Source organism: Ctenopharyngodon idella, chromosome 3 (assembly GCF_019924925.1).
Source record: "Ctenopharyngodon idella isolate HZGC_01 chromosome 3, HZGC01, whole genome shotgun sequence".
NCBI classification, from domain to species: domain Eukaryota; kingdom Metazoa; phylum Chordata; class Actinopteri; order Cypriniformes; family Xenocyprididae; genus Ctenopharyngodon; species Ctenopharyngodon idella.
This window is the reverse complement of record NC_067222.1, coordinates 43487336-43510589: the sequence shown is the minus strand read 5'-3', so window position 1 is coordinate 43510589 and position 23254 is coordinate 43487336. Positions and strand designations below refer to the sequence as shown.

At 36.8% G+C, this 23254-nt stretch overlaps 2 protein-coding genes across 2 annotated transcripts in view; one reads left to right on the top strand and one right to left on the bottom strand.

Annotated features, from left to right (window-relative positions):
* Nucleotides 1-2542: 2542 nt before the first annotated feature.
* recql5 (RecQ helicase-like 5) overlaps nt 2543-23254 on the bottom strand; it is a 28523-nt gene continuing 7811 nt past the window's right edge. Inside the window, exons 8-19 of the mRNA XM_051886175.1 lie at nt 10420-10641; nt 10237-10330; nt 9177-9213; nt 8984-9042; nt 8401-8474; nt 8092-8185; nt 7849-7983; nt 5356-5918; nt 3892-3934; nt 3521-3742; nt 3357-3429; nt 2543-3263 (exon numbers count right to left, since the gene is read on the bottom strand). Coding sequence (XP_051742135.1) covers nt 3163-3263; nt 3357-3429; nt 3521-3742; nt 3892-3934; nt 5356-5918; nt 7849-7983; nt 8092-8185; nt 8401-8474; nt 8984-9042; nt 9177-9213; nt 10237-10330; nt 10420-10641 — 1717 coding nt within the window. The 3' untranslated portion in view covers nt 2543-3162. The remainder of the gene's footprint in view (nt 3264-3356; nt 3430-3520; nt 3743-3891; nt 3935-5355; nt 5919-7848; nt 7984-8091; nt 8186-8400; nt 8475-8983; nt 9043-9176; nt 9214-10236; nt 10331-10419; nt 10642-23254) is intronic.
* On the top strand, nt 14697-23249 carry smim5 (small integral membrane protein 5). The gene is made up of 3 exons (XM_051886206.1): nt 14697-14948; nt 19900-20023; nt 22083-23249. The coding sequence occupies exons 2-3, from the start codon at nt 19906-19908 to the stop codon at nt 22172-22174; spliced, it is 210 nt and encodes a 69-aa protein (XP_051742166.1). The 5' UTR covers nt 14697-14948; nt 19900-19905; the 3' UTR covers nt 22175-23249.

The window sequence follows — 23254 nt, the reverse complement described above, 5'->3', positions numbered from 1 at the left end:
TGTCTAACTGGTAGTTGGTCAAACTAGTTCTCAAACACAAGCAAAATCCTTGCCACTGAAAACTGAACTGACACGTCACCACAGTTTATTAATATTCATGACTCGACTTACCTTTGTCATAGTAGGAATCGTAAATTCTCCTCTTCCACTGAGAGGAACTGCTAAACACAATAATTCGTTTGTCCGGGAATCTGAGGGCATGTTTTTACTCTGAAGAGGGATAATTAGGGTCTCCATTCAGCAGTGATTGTGGGCTCAGTGGAGCGTTAAATTCACTTATTTCGAGCAGGTTTCCCGCAGAGAGGAAGACAATGGCATGTTTAAGGTGTAATTTTAGAAGTGTCTAATAATAGCACGAAGACAGATTTAATGAAAAGGGGACTTATTTCCTATTTGCAGCAATAAAACTGAAGACAAATGTAAAATAAGAGATGTAGACGACCCATAATGCAGCATAAATATCTGAGAAATGTAACAGCCAGAGGAGAACATTAGGGTTCCCAGTAAAAATCCCATTCATTTTCTCCATTAAGTAATTGTTTTTTAATAACATACACACTTCAAAACAGACCTGAGGAGTTAAGCGATGATATATCCTTCTGTAGACGTCAGTGCGAAATTGACTGAATTCCCAGTGAAGAACTACACTACCCATAATCCTCAAGAGAGATCCACCAATCAGAGAACTCACTCTTACAATAGAGTACATTAGTGCCCGCCCACTTTCTCAAAGCCGTCGATTTCGTATTTGTTTTTATTCATTTTTCCCATAGAGATTTTTTCAAATTCTTTATAAGTTTTATAAGCCATAAACCAAACCAACCAGCTACGATGTGAATCACATTACAAAATTTGATTTGAAGCAAAAAAGTATTTGAAAATGGGACAAAAACTTTGGACTTTGTCCTTGTTCAAAAAGGTACAAGGCTGTGTACTTGATGGATTTAATGAGGGAAAGAACTACAATCCCATGAAGCATTGCACATAATTGAATTAAGAGCGATGAAAAAATATCAAACTATTTATTTAAAGTTGCTGATTATATCTATAAAAACAATATATTTTAAGTTTATTGCAAACTATGCATTTATATACAAACATTTAAGTATTTTGACAGCACTGGAGCACCTTCTAAGCTCGATCTGGTACGGTTTGCTTGCCGAAACTCTCATTGGTGGAATTTTCTGTACAGCATCATGGGTAATGCAGTTTTTCACCATTAATTCAGCTGTTAAAAACAATTATTTTAAAAGTAAGTTGAAATAATGGGAACAGATGGCTTCTACAAAAGCACAAACCACTGACTGACAACCTTGAAGCTTACAATTGGGCTATCTTTAAATGTTTATAAGTTAGCAATAAAAATCAATTCCCCTACGGAGAAAATTTGATTATTTCATTCGCAATGCTAATGAACAGTTCATGCACTCATAAAAGATGTTGAAACAATAGTTGTGTCCCAAATGACATAACTGTACATAAACGCACTTACAAATGTGATGTGATCTGCGAAAACACATCACATGGTGAAATTTTACTTATCACAGGTTTCAACATCATATGAAAGCTGGATTTGAGCCCTTTCCAAATCTGTTTTTACTTCTTTCATAGCTTGTCTGTAACAAAAGTTGAACTGTTTAATTGTCACCCCCTTTTTTCGCATAGACATGAAAATGCACTATCCAAACATAAATGGTTGTAATTCAAGAATGCTTTGGAATATAGACCTAAGGATGGTCTTGTTTTAAAGAAGACACTTGTCAGATTATTTTAGAAGTGAAATAAATTAGGAAAGTGAAATAAATTTTTTTTTTTTTGGAAGTTTAAGTTTATGAAAATGTAAAAATATAATTGTTTATATTTTATAATAATATCTTACAAAACATGTTTTACTCTTAAACTGCAAGAAAATAAAAGCCAAAAATCTCAACATTGCAAATTTTAGGTTGAAATATTTAAAAAATGAGCTTTCAGTAAGATTTTGTTTGGGCGCAGTACCAAACTTTTTCACTAGATGACACCCAAGCTCCATATCTGACCATGTAAGGGCGCCTCCATTTATTTGAGTAATCTGAACCATATATTTCCATATTTTCATACATTTTTACGAAGTAGACATCCTATTCAGAAGAAGTACGGGCAGTTTAGCAGTATTTGATTTGAATTCAACCTCTAATAAACACATAATTAGAACGTGTGTTCATTATAGCTCCGTTGTTCTCTGGTGCTCCGCCTTCTCACGATAACGTTGTATTAGAAAGAAATTAAATAAATCTTTGCGTGTCGTAGTTTATACAAGACTGGTGGGAAATTTGCATTAATATACCTTCATTCTACATGTTATGTGGTTTATTTTGAAAGGTGAACTGTCTTTGTAGTGTTAAGAAAGGGAAAGCTATGGCCGATATTTTTCACCTCCGCCGGGTGTGTTCTTAAACAGTAATGTTACAGAGAAAGACAGCATTGCCACTATAAATCGCTATTTTTCTGCACTTAACAGGCGAATTTTGCAAAGATATTTTCAGAGATGATAGACAAGATGTTATAGAATAATAATTTAATGAAAACATTTTTGACAAAAAATGACATTCTACCTATTTTTTGACTTTACTTAAAACGTACCATCGCGACATCCGACGGGTTTTCACAAATATGCAAATTCAGACACACTTCTTGTTGTAATTCATCTGGGAGCTGGTTGGTTTGGTTCATGGCCTTAAAGAAAATGTAGGAATCTTTTGAAATCCCTGTGGAGAAAATTAATAAGAAAAATACATATGCACCAAGGCTGCTGAAAAACTGTATGGTTACTGCTCTATTGAAGACAAACAAACTTCCCAATTATGCCATAAATTATTCAGCATGAAGTACTGCTCCATTTTCCATTTGTGCACTTTTGTCCTTTAATGTAGTTTTCAATACAATTCACACTACTTTAAGTGCATTATAAGCAGCTAATGCTACATAACAGTTATTGCGGTCCATTGCTTTGTTCAGACTTCAAACATAAAACAGTTCATATTAATGTGCAATGTATGCTTAGGCCCTCACGATACACCTGAGATATACAGCAGCATGTTGTTAAACATATGGCATCTCTGACATGAAAGGGATTGGTGGAGCTTCAGAGGTTTGGATGAAGGGACAAAAAGAAGGAGATCGCTATCTGCCCTCGACTTTCAAGTGTTTCCAGTCTGCCTCGCTCTCACAGCGCTGAATCTTGCTGAAGAAGCCCTTGATGAGGCTCTTTGCTTCCATCTTCACTGTGGGGGGGAAATGAGAAATCATAAAAACGCTAATTCAGCACTTGAAAAATGTATGATGTTGGATTTTTATGAGGTTAAGGATAGTCTCACCTTGGCCTCGTTTTACAGTTTTTCCCTCAGTGAGAAGATGAGAGAGGAAACGGGCAAAGGATTTGAACAAATCCTGGAGGAAAAAGGTTTAAAAATGAAACTCATTCTAATAAAAGTCAACACAAAGTCTTTTACATACTTTACATTTGGATGTAAATTATCACCTTTGTTGCAAATTTGCCCTTTTTGTAGAATGGATCCAGACATCGGACCACGATATCAGCGGCCTCCTTAAGTGTCACAAGCTTTTGTGAAATCTCATCTGCATTTCCATTCATTGTCTCAAACTTTGTCTCCTGCACCACAGGGTCAAAGGTCACTCTCTTGCTGTCCTTTATCACACGGCTGCGTTTTGCAGGAGGAGATGCCGCTCTGTCCTCATGTGACTGAGGAAAAGAAATAGATTACAAAAAGATGACTACTGACATGTCAATCAGCTCTTAATTAAGTGATAAAGGGGGTCATCAACTTTTTCCCTAAGGTCAATGTTTCTCATGATATGACTCCTTTGATAAAGAATAAATTGTGATGTTACTTGTTTTGGTGATTTTTGTTGGCCGTCAGACTTCAGATTCTCTCTGTTTGGACAAAGAAACAGCAGTTCAGAACACATTCAAGTCATTTCCTCCATGATGAATTAGGGTGTGTTCACACTTGTACTTCGGTTCTCTTGGTTCATTTGATCTGGACCGAAAAAACAAAATTTTAGTCCTGGTTCGCTTAGCATTCACACTGTCATTTTTAACACCGAACCTAAAGATACAAAACAAAAAAATGACTTTTATGAAGTATATTTGGCGACGTAACTTGTCGAACATCCAAAGAAATGCTGTGTGTTGGGCTTTATGGTAAGTGTGTACATACAGTAGGGGGGCTGAGAACCAGCTGAGAACTTGAAGAGCTGATATGTGTGAAGAAGTCAAAACAGCAGCAAGAATCCCTCCGTCACACTCACAAAGTAAAATCTGCAGCAAGAAGCCTGTACCGAACCGTAATGGGCAACATTGCAACTATAGCTATGGTTCCATCCACCTATTTTCATGTGCATTCTGGGGTATTGCTAGGGATGCCCCGAAATTTTGGCTGAATTCGGTTTTTGGCTGAAATAGAAAAAAGTCTGAAAATATAAGCCGAAAATATGCCACCCCGCCCCTCAGTTTAAAAAAAAAAAAAAAACACACCGGATGGAAACACCAAAATGCACATAAATTCTAAAAATGGGCATAAAAAAACATATGTGCTTAATTGAGTCGGATCATTTTTTTATCCGATAAGAAAACATGCGCATAAACTACAATGGAAACACATTTACCGAATAAATTCCTTGATGCGCATCAAAAAGTCACGAGACTTTGCTATGGGACAGCATAACTTGACCAACCAGCAGACCAATCTCGTTGAACTGTCTTACACAACTGCGTTCCCCAACAGCAGGCATCCACCTCCGAAAGCAAGATAACATTATTGCGTTGTCTGCACGCTCTGAGGCGCAAGTAATTTATTATATACAGTGGCTTTTCCTACTGCAGAAACTTCCATTTTTCTTAACTCCCAGTTTATCAGGAAGTGACAATTTTAGTCTCTTTGGCTCACTGGTGCTTTATTCGCAAATGTTTTATGCGATATTCCAATTTTGCGCATAAGTTAAATTTGCAACTTTTGGATGGAAACATAGCTTATGATGAGAAAAAAACAGATATGCTTGCACATTCTGTCCTTTTTGGGATTGCATCTTATTAAATCACGTCATTTATCCGTGTTGCGTTCATATTTCAGTTGAACCTCACCAGAGTTTGTTAGGAAACAGAAAAGGTGGGTCTCGGTCTGCTTGTTTGATGCGCACCAGGGTTCAGATGGCAGCGTTCAAACATATTCAAACAAACTGCGCTAACAGAGCAATCGCAACAGGGTTCGTTTTCATCAAACCAAACCTGCCAAGTGTGAACACACCCTAAATACACCCTAAACTGCTCTGAGAGAGCGTCTTCTCCCATCATACCGCTGAAGCTCTGGATGTGCTGTGAGCTCCATGGCCGTCTCATCTCGGCTGGGCATCTCTTCTGCAGGGGGACTCGCATACGCAGTAGCGTCATTCTCTGAAATGCTTTCTACATCCATGGAGGTGCTATTCATCGTTGTAAAGTCAGTCAGATTTGGTGAAGGCGAGTGATGGCGAGAGCTTTCCTCCTCAGGCTCTGATATAACACTTCCTCCTTTCACCTGAGTGGCGTCTACTTGCTTTTTTCCGAAATACTGCGATATACAGCGCATGTCTTTGGCTGATTCTGCTAGTTTCTGCTGCTTCTTAGTGAGTTTTTTACTTGGGCTGCTCAGGGAGGAAGTGGAGTTGGTATTGGCTTTGATGAGGGACGTGCCGGCGGGAGTTGTTTTACTGCTTTTCATCTGGGTTTTTCCTGTTTCCTCCTCCTCTTCCTCACAGGCAGGGTCTCCGGGTGTTTTGTCCGTGGTGAGAGTCTCCTTCTTAGAGTTCAGAAGATCTCCAGCTGTCTGAAACAGGCTGGACGATCCACGAAATCCAGCGCCTACACGCTTCCTCTTCAGCTAGAATGTGAAGGACAAGACGATGACTATTTCATCATGTTTCTGCTTTTATTGTGGATAAACTTCAATTTCTGTTTTTATGGTCCAACTGAATCCCAGTGAACAAAAACAAAGACCCACCCTGCCATTATTTCAAACTGAATAACTTGTTTTAGTTGGAATGATATTGTATTACGGAAGGTAAATGTGTTGTGAATGCAGACATGGTTAGTTAAAGTGGTAAAGGAATAGTTCACTTTCAAATAAAATTTCCTGATAATTTACTCACCCCTATGTCATCCAAGATGTCCATGTCCTTCTTTCTTCAGTCGAAAAGAAATTAAGGTTTTTAATGAAAACATTCCAGGATTTTTCTCCTTATAGTGGACTTCAATGGTCTCCAAACGGTTGAAGGTCAAAATTACAGTTTCAGTGCAGCTTCAAAGGGCTTTAAACGATACCAGACGAGGAATAAGGGTCTAATCTAGAGAAACGATCTGTCATTTTCTAAAAAAAAAAAAAAAAAAAAATCTAAATATATATGCTTTATAGGCACAAATGATCGCATCACAAGTGCTTCCACCAGAACGCAATTCCGTATTCTTCAAAAAGCTTACACTGAATGTCCTACACCTTCCCTAATTAACTTACGGAAAAAACGTAACTGGTGCCGCGTTCGTTCCGTAGAAGTCCACTATAAGGAGAAAAATCCTGGAATGTTTTCATCAAAAACCTTAATTTCTTTTCGACTGAAGAAAGAAGGACATGGACATCTTGGATGACATGGGGGGTGAGTAAATTATCAGGACATTTTTATTTGAAAGTGAACTAATCCTTTAACACTTTACAGTAAGTTGCCATTTGTTGACATTAATGAATTATTTAAATAACATGAACTAACTTCTAGCACATTTATTAATCTTAAATGTTAATTTCAACTATTAAAATCAAAAGTTGACTAAGTTAACTAATGTTAACAAAGATTAATAAATACTATATCAAATGTGTAGTTAATCTCAGTCAATGCATCAACTAACGTTAAATAATGGAATCTTATTGTAAAGTGTTACCCTTAAAGTTTTGTTAGTAAGTTAGTTTACTTTGTTAAACAAAAATAACCTCATAGTTTGAAGTTTAGGCCTGCTTTCAATTATCCTGTAATGCTGAATGGTTATAATAACTTTATCATTTTAATCAGTATCAGTGATACTGGCCTTCATTCTTAGTACTTAGTAAAAGGATATCATTAAACAAATTGTTATGGTTATGTTGTCTTTTATTTTGAAATTCTATTCCATTTCCTTTAGTTCCTGTTTCCCTGCTGTGTTTAGTTTCGGTTTCCTTGGTTTTATACATGCTAGTTTCCATGACAGAGTTCAAGATAAATCTTTTCATTACTACTGGAGCTGACAGTTTGCAAAGTTTCAAATGATTATTAAACAGCACGCACAAACTATACAAAAGCGGCAGCCATTCCAGCGCACTCAATGTCGGAATTCACTCACTCGTATTCATTCACTCCTTTACGTGGACTATATTAGTGGAAAAATGTAGGGAATAGTGAATGAGGGTATAGGGGGCGATTTCGAACACAGCTCCTGCTTGGTTACGTCCTTTTGTCGGTTATCGTCGTTGTTTAATGTGTAGATAGTTACTCCTGGTATTCTCATGTGTATTTCTCTTTATGTATTAAAGACTTTAATGTTAGTATCTCTGTCAAGTGTGTTGGGATATCACCGCATGGTGACACAAATATTTAAAATATTGTTTCTACATTAATTTGGAGATTCAAAATAAATTTATCATTACAAGTTTATAATGTTAGGTGCGATTAATCGCAAGTAATTACAAAAATCTGTGTGTGATTAATTAGTACATTTTTTTCAAATATAAACACACTTTTAAATATGCATTTGCATCTGTCTGTAAAGACAAACTTCAACTGGCTTACTGAGTAGACTTGAGAGGCTGAAGTGAAGCCGCCCAGATGTTCAGGTTGAGATGATGAAGAGCAGGTCGCCGACGCTTCAGTAGATTCACACTGTTTCTCCTCATGAACACTTGCACTTTTCTTCATCTCTGACACCTGGAGAGGGTTATATGTGAATTCCTATTGTAACATGTCACTACATTAAAGACAATTTGCTTTAAATTAGATGAGTTTACAATGCAGTGAAGCATCATTAGCACTCACTCTCTTGAGGACCGCAGCCTTGTACAGGTTTGCAGATTTACTGGCCTTGAAGATCTCGTGCTCTATTTCTACAGCCTGATCAAGAGCCTCGCCGCTACATGAGGAGAAAACAGCAGTCAAGGAGATAACATAAATTACAATAAATATTACAGATGACACTAAATATTAATATTTTTGCATATAATTGTTGATTGACAAAAACCCACAACAACGGGCAAAAATGAGACGTACTGCATCTCAGGAGGATACTGAAATACAAAGACATCTATCTTTAAAACACTGATGGTGCATTCATGACATCTGCATTACCTGTGTGAAAGCTCTGCTGCCCCCCTGTGGCTGGTCAGACACTCCTGCAGCAGAGACAGGCAGTGCTCTCTGCTCTAAAACACACACAGAACATCAAACAGTTGAACATGTCAAGGTTTGAGACACCGTTTAGGCCTGCAGTGCACATTTGTGCCAGTAGAGGGCAGCACTCCTAATCTCTCACTGTCATTTGCAGAGCAAAGAACGCTGGGAAACTCATGATGACAAAGCACAGATTTACACCCATTTATCTTGACTGGATGGCACACAGTGTTGCATATTGCTTTTTCTATGGATGATTAAATTAACTAATATTAAAAAATGTAGCAATAAAAAGAGAGCACTACATGACTAATATTAATGGTCGACCGATATAGATTTTTCAATGACGGATGATGATGCTGATATCTAGAGAACAGGGTGATGATACAGATGTTTTGTTTAGAGATGTCAGATGTGCACAAAATTACTGAACCATTGACATATATTTCCATCATCATAACTTGTGTATGGCTGCATACATAAGTCTATCTGTCTGTCTGTCATTTCAAGTGAAACAGTTTTCAGGAAGTGGTGTTTACACCTTCACTGTGAGTCTGGGGATCCTCTGACTGGCAGCATCCTTCAACACGCAGTCATCATCTGAGAAAACACCAACAACGTGATGCTTTACACTGACACTCTCTCAAATTCATTGAATAATAATAATAAAAAAAAACCTTCCTCAAAATGTCCTGAGCATGAAAAATTACACATGTAACAACTCTGGCACTGACCTGGTGGAACAAACGTTTCTTTTGCCATATCTGAACCCTATAAACAAGAAAACAAAAGAGAAGTTGATGACATTTTCATTGGGTTAGCATGCTTAAACCTCTTTATTTTCCTCTCAATAACCATTGTTTCCACCCAAACATCAAAGTTACCTTTAGTACTCAACAAATCATAAAATAAAAATCATAATAAATGACTAGATTTGTATAGTGGTGATTGGTCACTGCCTGTGCAAAACTCACTGCATATTTAATACGACACAGAACTTGTTTCAAAAAAGTAAATGATTTCATGTTCTCCAAAGGAGAAACAATGAAGATCATGCAGAACTCCCTTCAGTACAGTTGCAGTTTGCTCAACTTTATGGGGGAGGCCTCCAACACACAGCTGGAAAACAGATGTGGAGGAGAGAAAGAGAGAGAGAGAGGAATGTTCTGGCACAGACTCAGACTGAGAGGGTGAAGCGAAGACATTGTTTCTCATGTCAGTGTATCATATTATCATTACTGTATGGTAAAAAAAAAAAAAAAAAAATCCAATTCTATAATGTGAAAAATACATAATTTAAAAGATAATGTTTTCATACGTCATGTTAGTATTTTACTTCCCAAAACTTTAGAATTTTAGTGTATATCAGTATTTACTGAGAATGAAATGAGAATTGCTACTGAGAATACTAGGAGTTTCAAAAACCCTGCACAAAAAAAAAAAAAAAAAGACAAAAACAAATAAATAATAAATAAATAACTGGACTCATAACTATGTCTTAAGCGACGCAATAAGATTCCAGCGACAAGCATTTTTTGTCAATGCTGAAACCAAAATGACACAAACTATTACAGCCAATAGACTTTGTATTGTTTTTACTTCCATGACAATCTCTTCCAACTCTTTATAGTTTTTACTGTCAAACTTCAGATATATAATATTCAATGTTTTTCAACTTCCTCAATCTTCCATGTTTGGTAATGACATTTTTCAGGATGAAATCTGACCTAGAGAAGTTTTCAAGAGATTCGCTGATTCTCCTTTTGCTAGTGTGTCTGCTGGCCATGTGCTCACCTTTCTCAGGTTCATCTGCTTCTTGAACAGACTTCCGAACTCTTTCTTTCTCTTCTCAGAGTCATCTTCCTCACTGCCCCATTCCTCATCATATCTGAACACACACATATACAGAAGAGCTCTCAGTCTCCACAGACTAAAAGCCCTGACTCATACTGCTGCTTAAGTAACAGGTCAGCTGACCTCTCAAACCCATAACCCTTCCTGCCTCCGGCGTAGAGTTCAGGATCGAAGCCGAACGGTCCCCTGGGCTCTGCACTCTGGGCCGGGCCAGTTCTGGTGCTGAGGGCGGCTGCTCTCGCCAGCTGAGCGCGGACCAGTTTGGGGTCACGGCAGTAGTCACACGCCCCGGCGCAGTTGGGCTTCTGATTGCCAAAAAACTGTGAGATGGTGGCATGTCTGCACCTGGAAATGGAGAATGATGGAACGATTAAAAGGAACTAAATTTTATATTATATATATATATATATATATATATAGTGAAAATTTTTTCTGAATGAAAATGCAATTTCACTTTTTGACAGTAGCAGAGTGGCGCTTATGGAACAGCAGAAATATAGCGGTTACCCTGGTAAACCCTGTACAACACAGCTGAATTGGATAGTACTGTGTGCATCACTGAGTTTATTGAGAGACAGACAAACAGAAATACTAATAAACAATATTTTAGCACTGTTTCACTATGGTTGACGCACTGAACAGCCATACTGGATTCTGAAGTCGGGGGTGTTGCAGTTCCCGGAGTTTACCAGTTGCAACTCTGACTTGAGGGGACGTTTCAGACTTTCAGTTAAAAATTTCCACTGGGAGCTAGGAATTTCCCACTTCTGAGGACAAATGGAATGCACCATAAGCAGTCGCTTGGCATAAATGTGCAGTATTCATTGACTGCAAACTGCTCTGAAACTATGAGCCTGTAGAACCACAACAGTGCAGCGTTTTTACATGCAGCGCTCACAATTAAATCATCACCTTTTGAAGTTTAATCCATATCGCAATTCCTGTTTTACTGTCCCATAATTTAAGACCTCTTAAAATGATAATTAAGATTTTTCCTATACCATTTTAAATATTCAAGACTTTTTATGGCCTTAAATTTGATAAAACTGAATTTAAGACTTTTTAAGGACCTGCAGAGACCCTGGTGAAACACAAAAGATGTTAAGATGCAGTCACATTAATAATTTCTCAGCAAAATTTCACTTGCGAAATCTGGTCATTTCAATAGTCAAAGTTTCCCATGCAGATTTTGCTCGTATTGAAGTTGGTCATATGAATACGCTGCATTGACCAACAGAAAGTTGCTTGGTTTGAAAGTGACTGTGTGAGCAGTGTATCACTACACTATTGATAATAGACCTTTTTTTCCCCCACAAAATAGAATGTGTAAGCATAATTTTTATTTCAATGAAGTTTGAGCACCATTAAAAGCCAACAGGCTCTTTCTGACTGACTGAAAGTGTTTGACACACACTCAAGGATCTCAGTGAGAATACAATGAGCTCAAGCAAGGCTAAAGAGACACTCAGGAACTTTATCTGCTGATGTTGCGGTTGAATAGTACTAATTTTTGAAAAACCACTTTGTACTGTCAGGTCCCCCTCCCCTACTACAGGCAACTGTCAACTGTTCAACATGCTCACTCAGCCAAAAAGCCCCCGACAGGGTCACATTGCAAAAACTGGGTTGGCTGAGGTCAACGACTGCCTGCCGTTGGCTGATTAAGGGTTTGGTGTGTCAGAGCTTTTAGACAAAACATCCCTGCTGGTCACTGTATGATTTCACTGTATGGAAAACTGTCTCCTTTTGTGTTCCATGTCAGAAAGAATGTCAGTTGAGTAAATGATAACTTCTGTTCAATACTTTTTTGGGGGTGAACTACCCTTTGAATGAAGAACAGAGGGTGTTTTCTGCAAGTATAACGGCTTGTGGGCACTGCAGACACACTACTCTAAAAAAGAGACGTGCACTTCTCACTTCTGGGTTTCAGGTTTCACAGTCTGAAATAGCTGGTAGAGGCACAGAGACAGGCAGAAATCCCTCCCAAAACACATTTACATGGTCTGTCACACAAAGACCCTCTGTGCCAACACTGAGTGTACACTACAACTCATACTGACCACGTTTTTCCCATTAGTGATTTCCTCTTAAGGCACGTACAGAGCAATGTTTTCCTCCTTTCTGAATATAGACACTAGATGTCTGAAGGCATATGCAACTTTTATGGTAAACCATTTTTTTTAAGTGTGTTGCTTCACGTTCACACTTATAAGGTGTGAAATTTTCCTCAGCTGTCTGACAGAGAGAGCAAATAAACTAACTAAATAAACTGAATCTGGATCATCTGGCCAAAATCGAATAGATTGTGTTTTTTTAGGTGACGCTGTTACAGTGCAATTACACAAATAATAATAATTAACTACAAGTACTTACCATATAATTAGGGTTAGGATTTAGTTTAGGGTAAGTTGCTTGTACATATGCATAATTTACAGTTATTACTATAGTAAGTACATGTAAGATGTGTAACAGGGAAACTGTAAAATAAAGTATTTTTTTTGCATTGTATCAGTATTTTCATGACGATAAGGCACATTACACCCAATTCTCCATGAAAATAAAATATATTAATCTAATAATATATCCACGACATATTATTTCAGTCGTAAAGAATTTTCGTCTCAAATTTATGCTGATTTAAATCAAAAAAATAAAAAAATTAAAATAGTTTTTTTTAGTTTTGATTGTGCGGTGACATTGAAAAAAAACAAAAACAAAACAAAAAAAAAAACTCTGGTGCTCTTCAGTCATTTTTGACCGAATTTTTTTTTATTATTTATTTATTTATTTTTTACTTTATCGGAATGGTACGAAACTTGGTAAAGGTTTTGGCACTTGCTATGTGAACACACACACACACAAAAAAAAAAAAAAAAAAAAAAAAATCATGGACATGATTTGAAAAGGTTAAATGGTCCTGAAAGAAATAGTCACACTTGTGCTCCTCGCGGTCAAAAATGACGGTATTGGAAATGAATGGGAAGCCAATTTCATCTAGTGGAAATGTTTGGTACTGCGCCCAAACAAAATCTTACTGAAAGCTCATTTTTTGAGATATCAACCTCAAATTTGGAAAACAACTTGTTTAGTTTCATGGCTTTGATTTTCTTGCAGTTTAAGAGTAAAACACGATTTGGAAAATAGGGCTGCACAATTTATCGCAATTTTATCGCACGTGATTTGGCAAAGGCTGCGATTATTTAATGCGCAGCTTGTCAGAGCTGTACGGCTCTGTGATCAGTAGTAAATGCTTCTCCATCTGAAAGCCAGAGGGAGCTCTCGCGCAGAAACTGCTAATATGCCCTGCTGCCGAAGTAGAACACGTGTCATTCCAGGAAATCCCATACTATCGCTGTAGCTGAATAAAGACTGAAACGTTTTGATTGATTAAACATGACTAATAAACACACAACTGCCTTATTCTATGTAAAAAGCCACATCATCTCACAGAAGGATGCTCAACTGTCTTTACGAAGTGAGTTTGGAGTAAAAACATTATTAAATTTTGTCTTTTGTTGGACAAGATGTTAATAAATGCTTCTCATGTCTGGAAAGATGTTTGACGCGTGTTGCTTTTTCAAATGCACATTATAAGCGATTCAAACTCGCAGTGCTTTCAGATGGATTAACATTTGGAGCCAAAGTTCATTGACAAGCCACGCATAAAAAAAATAAAATAAAATAAAATAATCGCAGCTTTGCAATTTCATAACCGCACTAAGCCAAATCGTTTAAGCGCGATTTCAATGTTTTTTTTTTTACCTAATCGTCCGATTAATCGTGCAGCCTTATTGGAAAATATATATTTTAAAAAGTTGAAAATAGTATTTTTGTGCATTTTTTCAAAGCAATAATCTGCCGAGTATCATCTTTAAAAGGAGACCAAACTGAAGTCTGTGCTCCAAAGCGTTCAAGATTTACGACAGTTTAAGTTGGAAATTTCATTTTCTGGTCTATGCTCAAAAAGTGAATAAATGGATTATAACTACTGCATAAATATAATATAGTACCATAAAATCCCCTAAAAATACGAAATATTAAATAAACATTATCGAAGTAAAATATAGTACATTCATTTCATTCAATAAAAAATTAAAGAAAAATAAAAAATGTGTTTTTTGACCTCCACACAAGGAGCACCAGAGGGTTAACAACATATTATACAAGATATATTGATGTGTGATATTTAAAAACAAATGACCTACTTTTTAGGGAATTTGTTTTCCCAAATCCAGTCGGGAAAACCACACACACACACATTCTTCAGCAGTATTACTGCTGTAACACAAAACAGTCACTTTCTAAAGCACTTCAAGACTTTGTTTAACAAAAGGAAGAGTAAAAACTGTTTCCACGGTGATTTGAGGGGAGGAGAAAAGACGGGGCCAGACAAAAAGGGGGTGGGGATGGATGTGGTAAACAGAGAGATCCAGACTGCCAGAACACTACACACCCAGCCTAAAAGACTCGTTATACTGGAAAACTCAAACACCGCAGGCCAAACACAGTATGAGTGTACAACTGAGAGAAACTTATCAGCTCACAACAACTGTGTGACGGGACAGAGCGCACTAACGGACGGCCAAAATTAGACACAGGTCCATATATACGAGGAGAGCTACAGGGGACGTTAACTACAAACTGGAACAAAGGTGAGAGCAGAAAAATATCTGTGTGTGTTTGCAGTGTAGATGTCCTTCAGTGACTGTGAGCTTTCAAATAAAGACTTGGTCAGCAGATCTCAGTTTGAGCATCTACAACTTCCAAAAACATGAGAGACTTTTACAAGAAGAAATGGAGGGGAAACATGAATCTGCACACAAAGTGCACGTTGAGTTGTATTAGAATAAATATGTGGCATTATTTTAAAGATATATACAAGTAATGCTGGGATATATATATATATCCAGTCATTTTGCTAGAAATATTAAATTTAGCAAAATTGTAAATAATGCGATGATTTTAATGCACTTTTTATTAAGTCATTACATACACTTTCTGAAAAACTCAACTATTTCTCAATCCGCCACTGACTAACAATTCATAGGAATAGCGACTGATTCATTTCCAACAATTAATGTGTCATGATAGTTAATATTATAGTCTATGGTCATTGTTTGTTCATGTTAGTTCAGGTCCATTAAATAATAATATTTACAGATACAACTTTTGATTTTAATAATGTATTCTTGAAATTAACATTAAGTCTAATAAATGCTTTGGAAGTATTAATGTTAATGTAGTTAACTAATGTTAACAAATGGAGCCTTATTGTAAAGTGTTAGCAAAATATTGCTGTTATATAACTACGCATTGTTATATAGGAGCATATAAATAAAAACTGTTCAATGCCATTCTTCATTGATCAGTGTGGAGAACATGTCTTTGATTTTACTGTATTTCTCCTCTAACAAATTCCAAGCCAAAACATTTACTAAAATGATGACTGTTAGTTTATAACCCTAAAATTATTACACTTGATATATTGCCAAAACGTAATGACACTTTGAGCTTGTGAAATATTAATGGATCATGTTAAGGTGATTCCCATGAACTTGAGGAGAAATTACTAAATAAAACCAGCAAAACACCAGCTGATTCACAGATATTGAGCAGAAATGAAGACAAGTGAAAGTCTTGCAATTGTCCTATTTTGTTGTCTAATATGAAGTGTCACATATAATATTACAAATTAATTAGTTAATTCACAAACTCACAGTTTACAAAAGATCCACAGTTTACTAAAATACACACTGTGTATAACACTTTACTGGCATATTAAAAGCGATAATGGCTGCGTCTGAAATCGCATACTCTCGAGTACGTACTTCATTTGAATGCAATTTGCCAGCACTAAAAAAGTATGTAATATATAGTATGAATGTGAGTAGTATGAATGTAATCCAGACTAGGGCTGGGCGATATGGCCAAAAAGTCATATCTCTGTATTTTTTGGCTAAATGGCAATATACGGTATATATCTCGGTATTTTCTACATTACATTATTTTCTACATCTACATAAAAAGGAGAAAGTTACTTTACATTCTAACATTGTAACATTACAATCTAAAAATAAAAATAATGCTTTTTTTAAAGCAGAAGTTAAATTCACTACACTAAAAATTAAAATAAAAACGAAAGTACAGACTAATTAGCTATATATTTATATATTAGCCTAAATATATATAGTTACTGCTATCATAAAAATACACTTACTTGTAGGTTTAAAATTCTACATATGGTACATTTATTGTTCAACAACAAACATTTTATCAAAATGTATATTTTAGTCATAATTATGGCGATCCTATTCTATTGAGCTGCGTCTGTTTGGCGCGAATGCGCGCGGCGGCGCTCGTTCACGGAAGTCTATGAAGTTTAGAGGCGAATGAGATTCGCTAGCAGAAGGTTCGTCCACTCCTGACAGCAAAACGGAAATATTTGTATGACTTTCTAACATTTACAGATGGAGAATATACCTGTGAAATGTAAGTTATGCGCTTAGGAAAACACCACATCACAAAAATCATTAAACAGCGCAAGTGTCAGTCAGCACATGAATCTGTCAGAGCCGCTTTAAACGACACGTGTTACCTATATCTTAATATTACGAGTTATTTTTAAAGCCCTTAATATTAAACATGTCTCATGTTTAGGCCAAATTGTGTTATGCATTTCTCCCACAGCAGCACTCTACGACATCCACCGCTATTTTTCAGATGCGCTCGTTTAAAACTACTGTATATCGATATAAACGGTATCGCCTCATTCCATATCGTATATTAAAAATATATCGGTATATCGTACAAACTCGATATACCGCCCAGCCCTAATCCAGACATACTACAATTCGGCATGTTGCCCTTATCATGTGACCCACCAGCGTCAGTTACGTCGCTTCACTGCCATTCACAAATCCTTTCGTACGCACACTTCAGAATCTCACCCATCATCTGGGTACTTTTATGAATTCTGACACACTTCTTTTGTCTTTCGTCCCTATATTGTAGGGAAGTATGCGATTTTGGACGCAGACAATGTCAATAAATAATATTTTTGAGTTTTTCATAATACAGCTATGTCATAATTATTCAATATTATTGTTTTTAAATCTTCATCATGCGTAGGGTACAAATTTGGAATTTTGGGGGTTAAATCATTTTGCATATGGATGTTTAGCATCAATTAGTTTTTTTTCTCTCATTTGAACTCAGGCCCCGTTTACACTAGTGCTTTTTTGTTTTAAAAGGGTATTTTAAAATGAAAATGATCTTCGTCTACACTGGCGTTTCCACCGCATCTACACTACACGCACGTCACATGACTGTTCATGCACACTGGGCATGCGCGTACAAGTGTAAATAGTTGCCTCTTGCGCATGTAGGCAGCTGCAGTGTTAAAAAAATGCAGAGTTTAACTGCACAATGGCTGCTAAAAATTACAACAAAGCCAGCAAAGATTGCAGTTCCACGTTATTGTTTACACGGTCATCAAGGATACGCAGAGCGAACGTGGGTAGCCACGCCATCGTTTTCATAAGTCTCCGTTTTGTTCTGTTTATACTGAAACACAACCCCGGCGTTTTCAAACTAAAACATGGTCTGCAGCGTTTTCGAAAGTCTTTGTTTTCAAGGTTCGAAAATGCCGGCATAACCAAATGCGCTTTAAAACTAAAATGCCCTAGTGTAAATGTGGCCTGAGTAACTCAACTCATTCTCAGACTGTGATGTTGTATAGAATTAGAATCAGGTATAATTCTACAAGGAATAGAATTATAACACTAACAGAATAACATCAGAGTGGCCTGATGACTTTTAGTGATGTCAGGCATTCATACTAGATACATTTAAAAATAACTTAACCGAGGAAACAGTACTGAAATGCGGGAATAAAGAGGAAATCAACAGTGAGGAATGATTCTTTCATCAGTAGAGTTAGTTTTATACAGCGATGGCACACCCACAGTGTCTCTCTTGTGGAAACACCCACACCACAGCAGAAATTTAATGACTAGCTCAACTAGCAGGTTCTGTTTTTTTCTTTTTTTTCTTTTCTAATTTTATCAGATTCTTCAGCAAAACCAAACAGGAAACCTGTACGGCCTCAGTGCCGAACTACTGCCACTTATTTGACTAACAACGCTTTTCTAATTTTATCAGATTCTTCAGCAAAACCACACAGGAAACCTGCACGGGTTCAGTGCCGAACTACTGCCACTTATTTGACTAATAACTGAAAACACCAACAGGACAAATTATTGTAACAATTATAGTTCTCATATGCTTATAACAGTAAATCAGCCAATTGTCAATTCAGGGTTTGCATGATGCAAAATCTATCAAGTAACAAAACATGAGTCCAACCTGCTTTTCCCATAGATCAGAGTCTTTTTGACTCCAAGACCCCCAAATGTCCACAGCAAGAGTTGTACTTTTGTGATAAATTATTTTAATCTAATGTATGGACACTCCTTGTTTCTGTAAAATAAAAAAGAAACTGGGGGCCGTTTACACTACACTGTTTTCAAGTAAAAACTGAAAACTTTGTATTCATTTTGGCCGTTCATTTACACGACAACAGTGTTTTGGGGGCCTGAAAATGCAAACTTTTGAAAACGGGATTCAAAGTGCAAGTTTTTGAAAACGATACCGTTATAGTCTCCGTGTAAACAACAAAAATGTGAGTTTGTGAAAACGGTGACGTAATGCGCATGCGTATAACTTGTTCAGTAGTGTTTCTTTGCAAAGTGACATTGCCACCTACTGGCCTGGAGTGAATAACACAGCGATTTTAGTCGTTTTCACGGATTCGTGAGATTGAGGATCATTTTGACAACGTTGTCGTCTGTGCATGAAAAACGCAAAGAAAAAACTTTGTTTTTAGTATAATTGTCGTGTAAACATTCCCTAAAATAGTTATAATTACAATTAAAATAATAAAATTTGTTAAAGGAGAGGGGAATTAAAAAGATATTTACTTTTTAAAACTTATTTTAAAGCTAGTTTTGTCTTATTTTAAGTCATTTTGAGGCCCGACACCCTGCTATAAATCCAGGATGTACTATTCGATTTCAGATCGTATAATCATATAACAATCAATATAATTATATATTCAGTTTTCCTGTGTGAAGAGTCTGACTGCTAAACTGTACACTGTAATTAAAAAAAAATCCTATTGTCTTTACAGAAAAAAAGAAAAAAAATTATGGTTGCCATAATTTTTATGCAAAAATATACAGTAAAAATGTAAACAACTTTTACAGTTTAAATCTGTTGTTATTTAAAAACAAACAAACAACAACAACAGCACTTTTCAGCTGAATTAGCAAGTCTACACATTACGGCTTTCCACTTTAAATTATAAGGTAATTTGTCCTTGTATATTTACAAAAGTGGTACATTTATCAGTATTTTACTGTGAGATTACATGAAATGTAAGGTTAGATCTATTACAGTTTTTCCCCATATATAGTATGGGAAGTTACTGTTAACCAATTAATCGGTTTTTACCATCACATTTTGTCTTTTACAATTTAAATTGCAATAATTTTTTACAGTGTACAAAGGGTCGAGTCAGCACTATTTCTTTGCACTTGTATTTAGGTCAGAATGAGCACTTCAGAGGATATGAAGGGAATTCTCCAGAACGTCTGGACCAAACTGCAGGCACTTCCTCAGGAGCACCCACTTACGCAGACGGCCTTCCTCATCATCCTGCTGTTCTTCTGTAAGCACAGCCTTCTTTCTGCACTACGCTGTTATTACATCTCTGCACTCTGGCCGCATCTCATGTAATTTTGGAAGAGGGTTTATTTGAACACAAGGCGGAGAGGCTATAAGAGGCTCTACTGTGATTAAAGGCTTCCACCAAGCGCACATCCATATTTATCTTGCTATTTTAGTGAACACACGGCACTTAAACTGACTTTAAAAACTCTTAAGCTAAGTAATTGACTGTAATTGTGGGACTGTAACTGTTTAAGTTTCAGGTTTCTGACATCAGAAATCCAAAGATTCGAGTCGTTCTCCAGCTTGGTTTTCATAAATGCATTTCTTTGACTGCAAAAGAAGTTTTAAGTTTTCAAAGTTACAGTTTCATAGTCACCCTGACAGCCCTTTAGCTCATGACATATCATGAAAATCTGACTTTTCCCGTGTTTAGGTACTATAATCGGGTCCCCAGTAATCTACCAACCGAGAAAACTTGAAAAAACACAACCCAATACATTTATTTTGGCAAGCCTTTCTTTGAAAGCATATGAAAAAACAAGCTGCTCAGATTTTACCGTAGGAAGGGCAATTTAAAATAATATTACTACCGCCATTTTGTTTTTGCAAGCGAAAATGGTGTACCAGTTCGAGCAAAGCATGCTAACTGTTTAGAGTCTCGTTAGCTTGGATAGCCTGCAAGTTGACCCTGGCATGCTTGATTGCTAAAAAAGAAGCATTTCTGTCCGAGCGATATTTTGGAAAAATATTAGACTATTCACAGCATTTGATAACAATCATACACGTTAGCCTGGTGTGTATGACTCTGTTTGGCAAACAGGTATAGTATGTATAGTCGGCGTCCATACGGGTTTTGCACAAAAGAACAACATGACGGCACATGCTAGTCGATGAGTTGAATCAACTCCACAGCAACTACATAAATTTATCCACTAACCATTCAGAAATGTCCAGTTGCATTCTAAAAGTTGTAACTTCTTCCTGAGTCTCTCCATCAGTGTCCGACTCCAGTTTGAACAATGTAAGGCTGAACACCTTTACTGACAATCCTCATTTTAGCTGCATGAGATTCTCCAGCTTTGTTGTTGTTGAGCAACCGAAGCGCGAGCTGTTAAAGCTCCACCCTCTTCTGGAAAGCGGGCCGGGAGCAGCAGCTCATTTGCATTTAAAGGGACACACACAAACACGGCGTGTTTTTGCTCACACCCAAATAGGGGCAAATTTGACAAGCTTTAATAAATCTGTGGGGTATTTTGAGCTGAAACTTTACAGACACATTCTGAGGACACCAGAGACTTATATACCATCTTGTGAAAAGTGGCATAATAGGTCCCCTTTAAGTTAGTTTGGGTTGAAAACAGTTAGGGCTCTTCACACTTGAAATCTCCACACTTCACACTTATTCTAAACCACAGGGTTAACAATTAATCCTGGGTATTTGTAAGCTACTGTTTCACACTGTGAATTCCTAAACCTTGGGTTAACGTCCTTATTTGCATATTTGCAGTGTCGGTGTCACTGATTGGACATATGCTCCATGCAACCGGTTTACATAAAGGCCCTCTAGTATTGCACATCCTCATATTATATATTGCCATAGCTTACTATCAGCTTTATACTGAATGGAGTTCTTAGATAAAGGTAAGAATTAAGAATCTCTTTTTCACTTCAGTTGTCGCGTTTTCTGTCGCCTACATTTTTCCCCTCCAACTACTGTTTATACAGCGTGCGGCGATTCCATGACTGTCCAAAGCATGCGAAAATGTGGAACGCTATTAGTTGTCGGCTTCTAAGTATCTAGTCAAAACATCCCAACACTGCATCATTTCACACTGTACAAGTTTGGCACCAAAACATGGTGGCACCCCACAAAAGCAGTGCTAACCCCGCTCTAGGTTTTCATAATCCCGCTTCAAAATTACAAGTGTTAAATGCTTCTTTACATCGGGGTTAAAAATGGTGTTTTAGAACAACAATAACAAGAGGTTAAGCGCAGTGTGAAAAGCCCTTTTAATTACGACATGTGACTAACTCTCCATGTTTTATTCTTCTTCCAGTGACATTCATCGCTCTGGTTGTGACTGGATGTGTTTACGGCTGCTGTGGCTGCTGCACTGCAGGGTCCAGAAACAAAGTCTCTGCCGTTTGAAACATGACAACGAGGAAGAAGATACCAACAGACCAAAATATGCCAAAATAGAATTTGGTGGTGTTTGTTAGTTTTGTTTGTGACTGCTGTGATGCCACATATTACAGAGATAAAATTCAGCCAAAGAAAGTGTAAACTGTAAACTGAATGAACACACAACACACATCAGCTACAGTCATGAAGCAAATCTTCAAATGCAGAAACAAGCATCTGGCTGAGACATATGGTCCCCCCTTAATTATGGATGCCACAAATAAACACTAAATTCCCAACCTCTTTCATCATAGGAATGCAACATGCTGTAGGCGAACCATTATGAAACCAGTGCCAAAGGCTGCCCTCTGCTGTTTGATTGCAAAACTGCAGTAACTTCGAGCAGGGACGAAGAAACAAGAAGGGGACGGTTTAGACCTCTCAGGTGCACTGCCATTCAAAAGTGTGGGGTCAGTAAGATATTTTTTAAAGAAATTCATATTTTCATTTAGATTAAAAGTGTCAGTAAAGACATTTAATGTTTTCAACATTGATAAATCATAAAAGTTTCTTGAGCAGCAAACCAATGATTTCTGAAGGATCATGTGACACTGAAGACTGGAGTAATGATATTGAAAATTCAGCTTTGATCACAGAAATAAATTGCATTTTACAATATATTCTAACACAAAACAGCTATTTTAAATTGTAATAATATTTCACAATATTACGGTTTTTACTTGATCAAATAAACGCAGCCTTAGTGAGCAGAAGAGACTTATTTTAAAAACGTGAAAAATACTTCACCAACCCCAAACTTTTGAAGGATAGTATCTGATATTCAAAAAAATGCATGTAGACCTAATACTACCATCATGTTGTATTAAGATGTGATATACAGAGGAAAATAGAGCTGAAACGCTGGAGAAATAAAATGTAAATAATCAAATATGCAAAAACTAAAACTTGTGTATTTTTATATTGATTCAAATTAAATGTTTTCTAAGGATATAACGTGACAAAATATTCATGCATGTTTCTTTTTGTTTTTGAAGCATACTATTCTGTTTTATTAAACATATATCATACCTTCAATCCAGAATATCA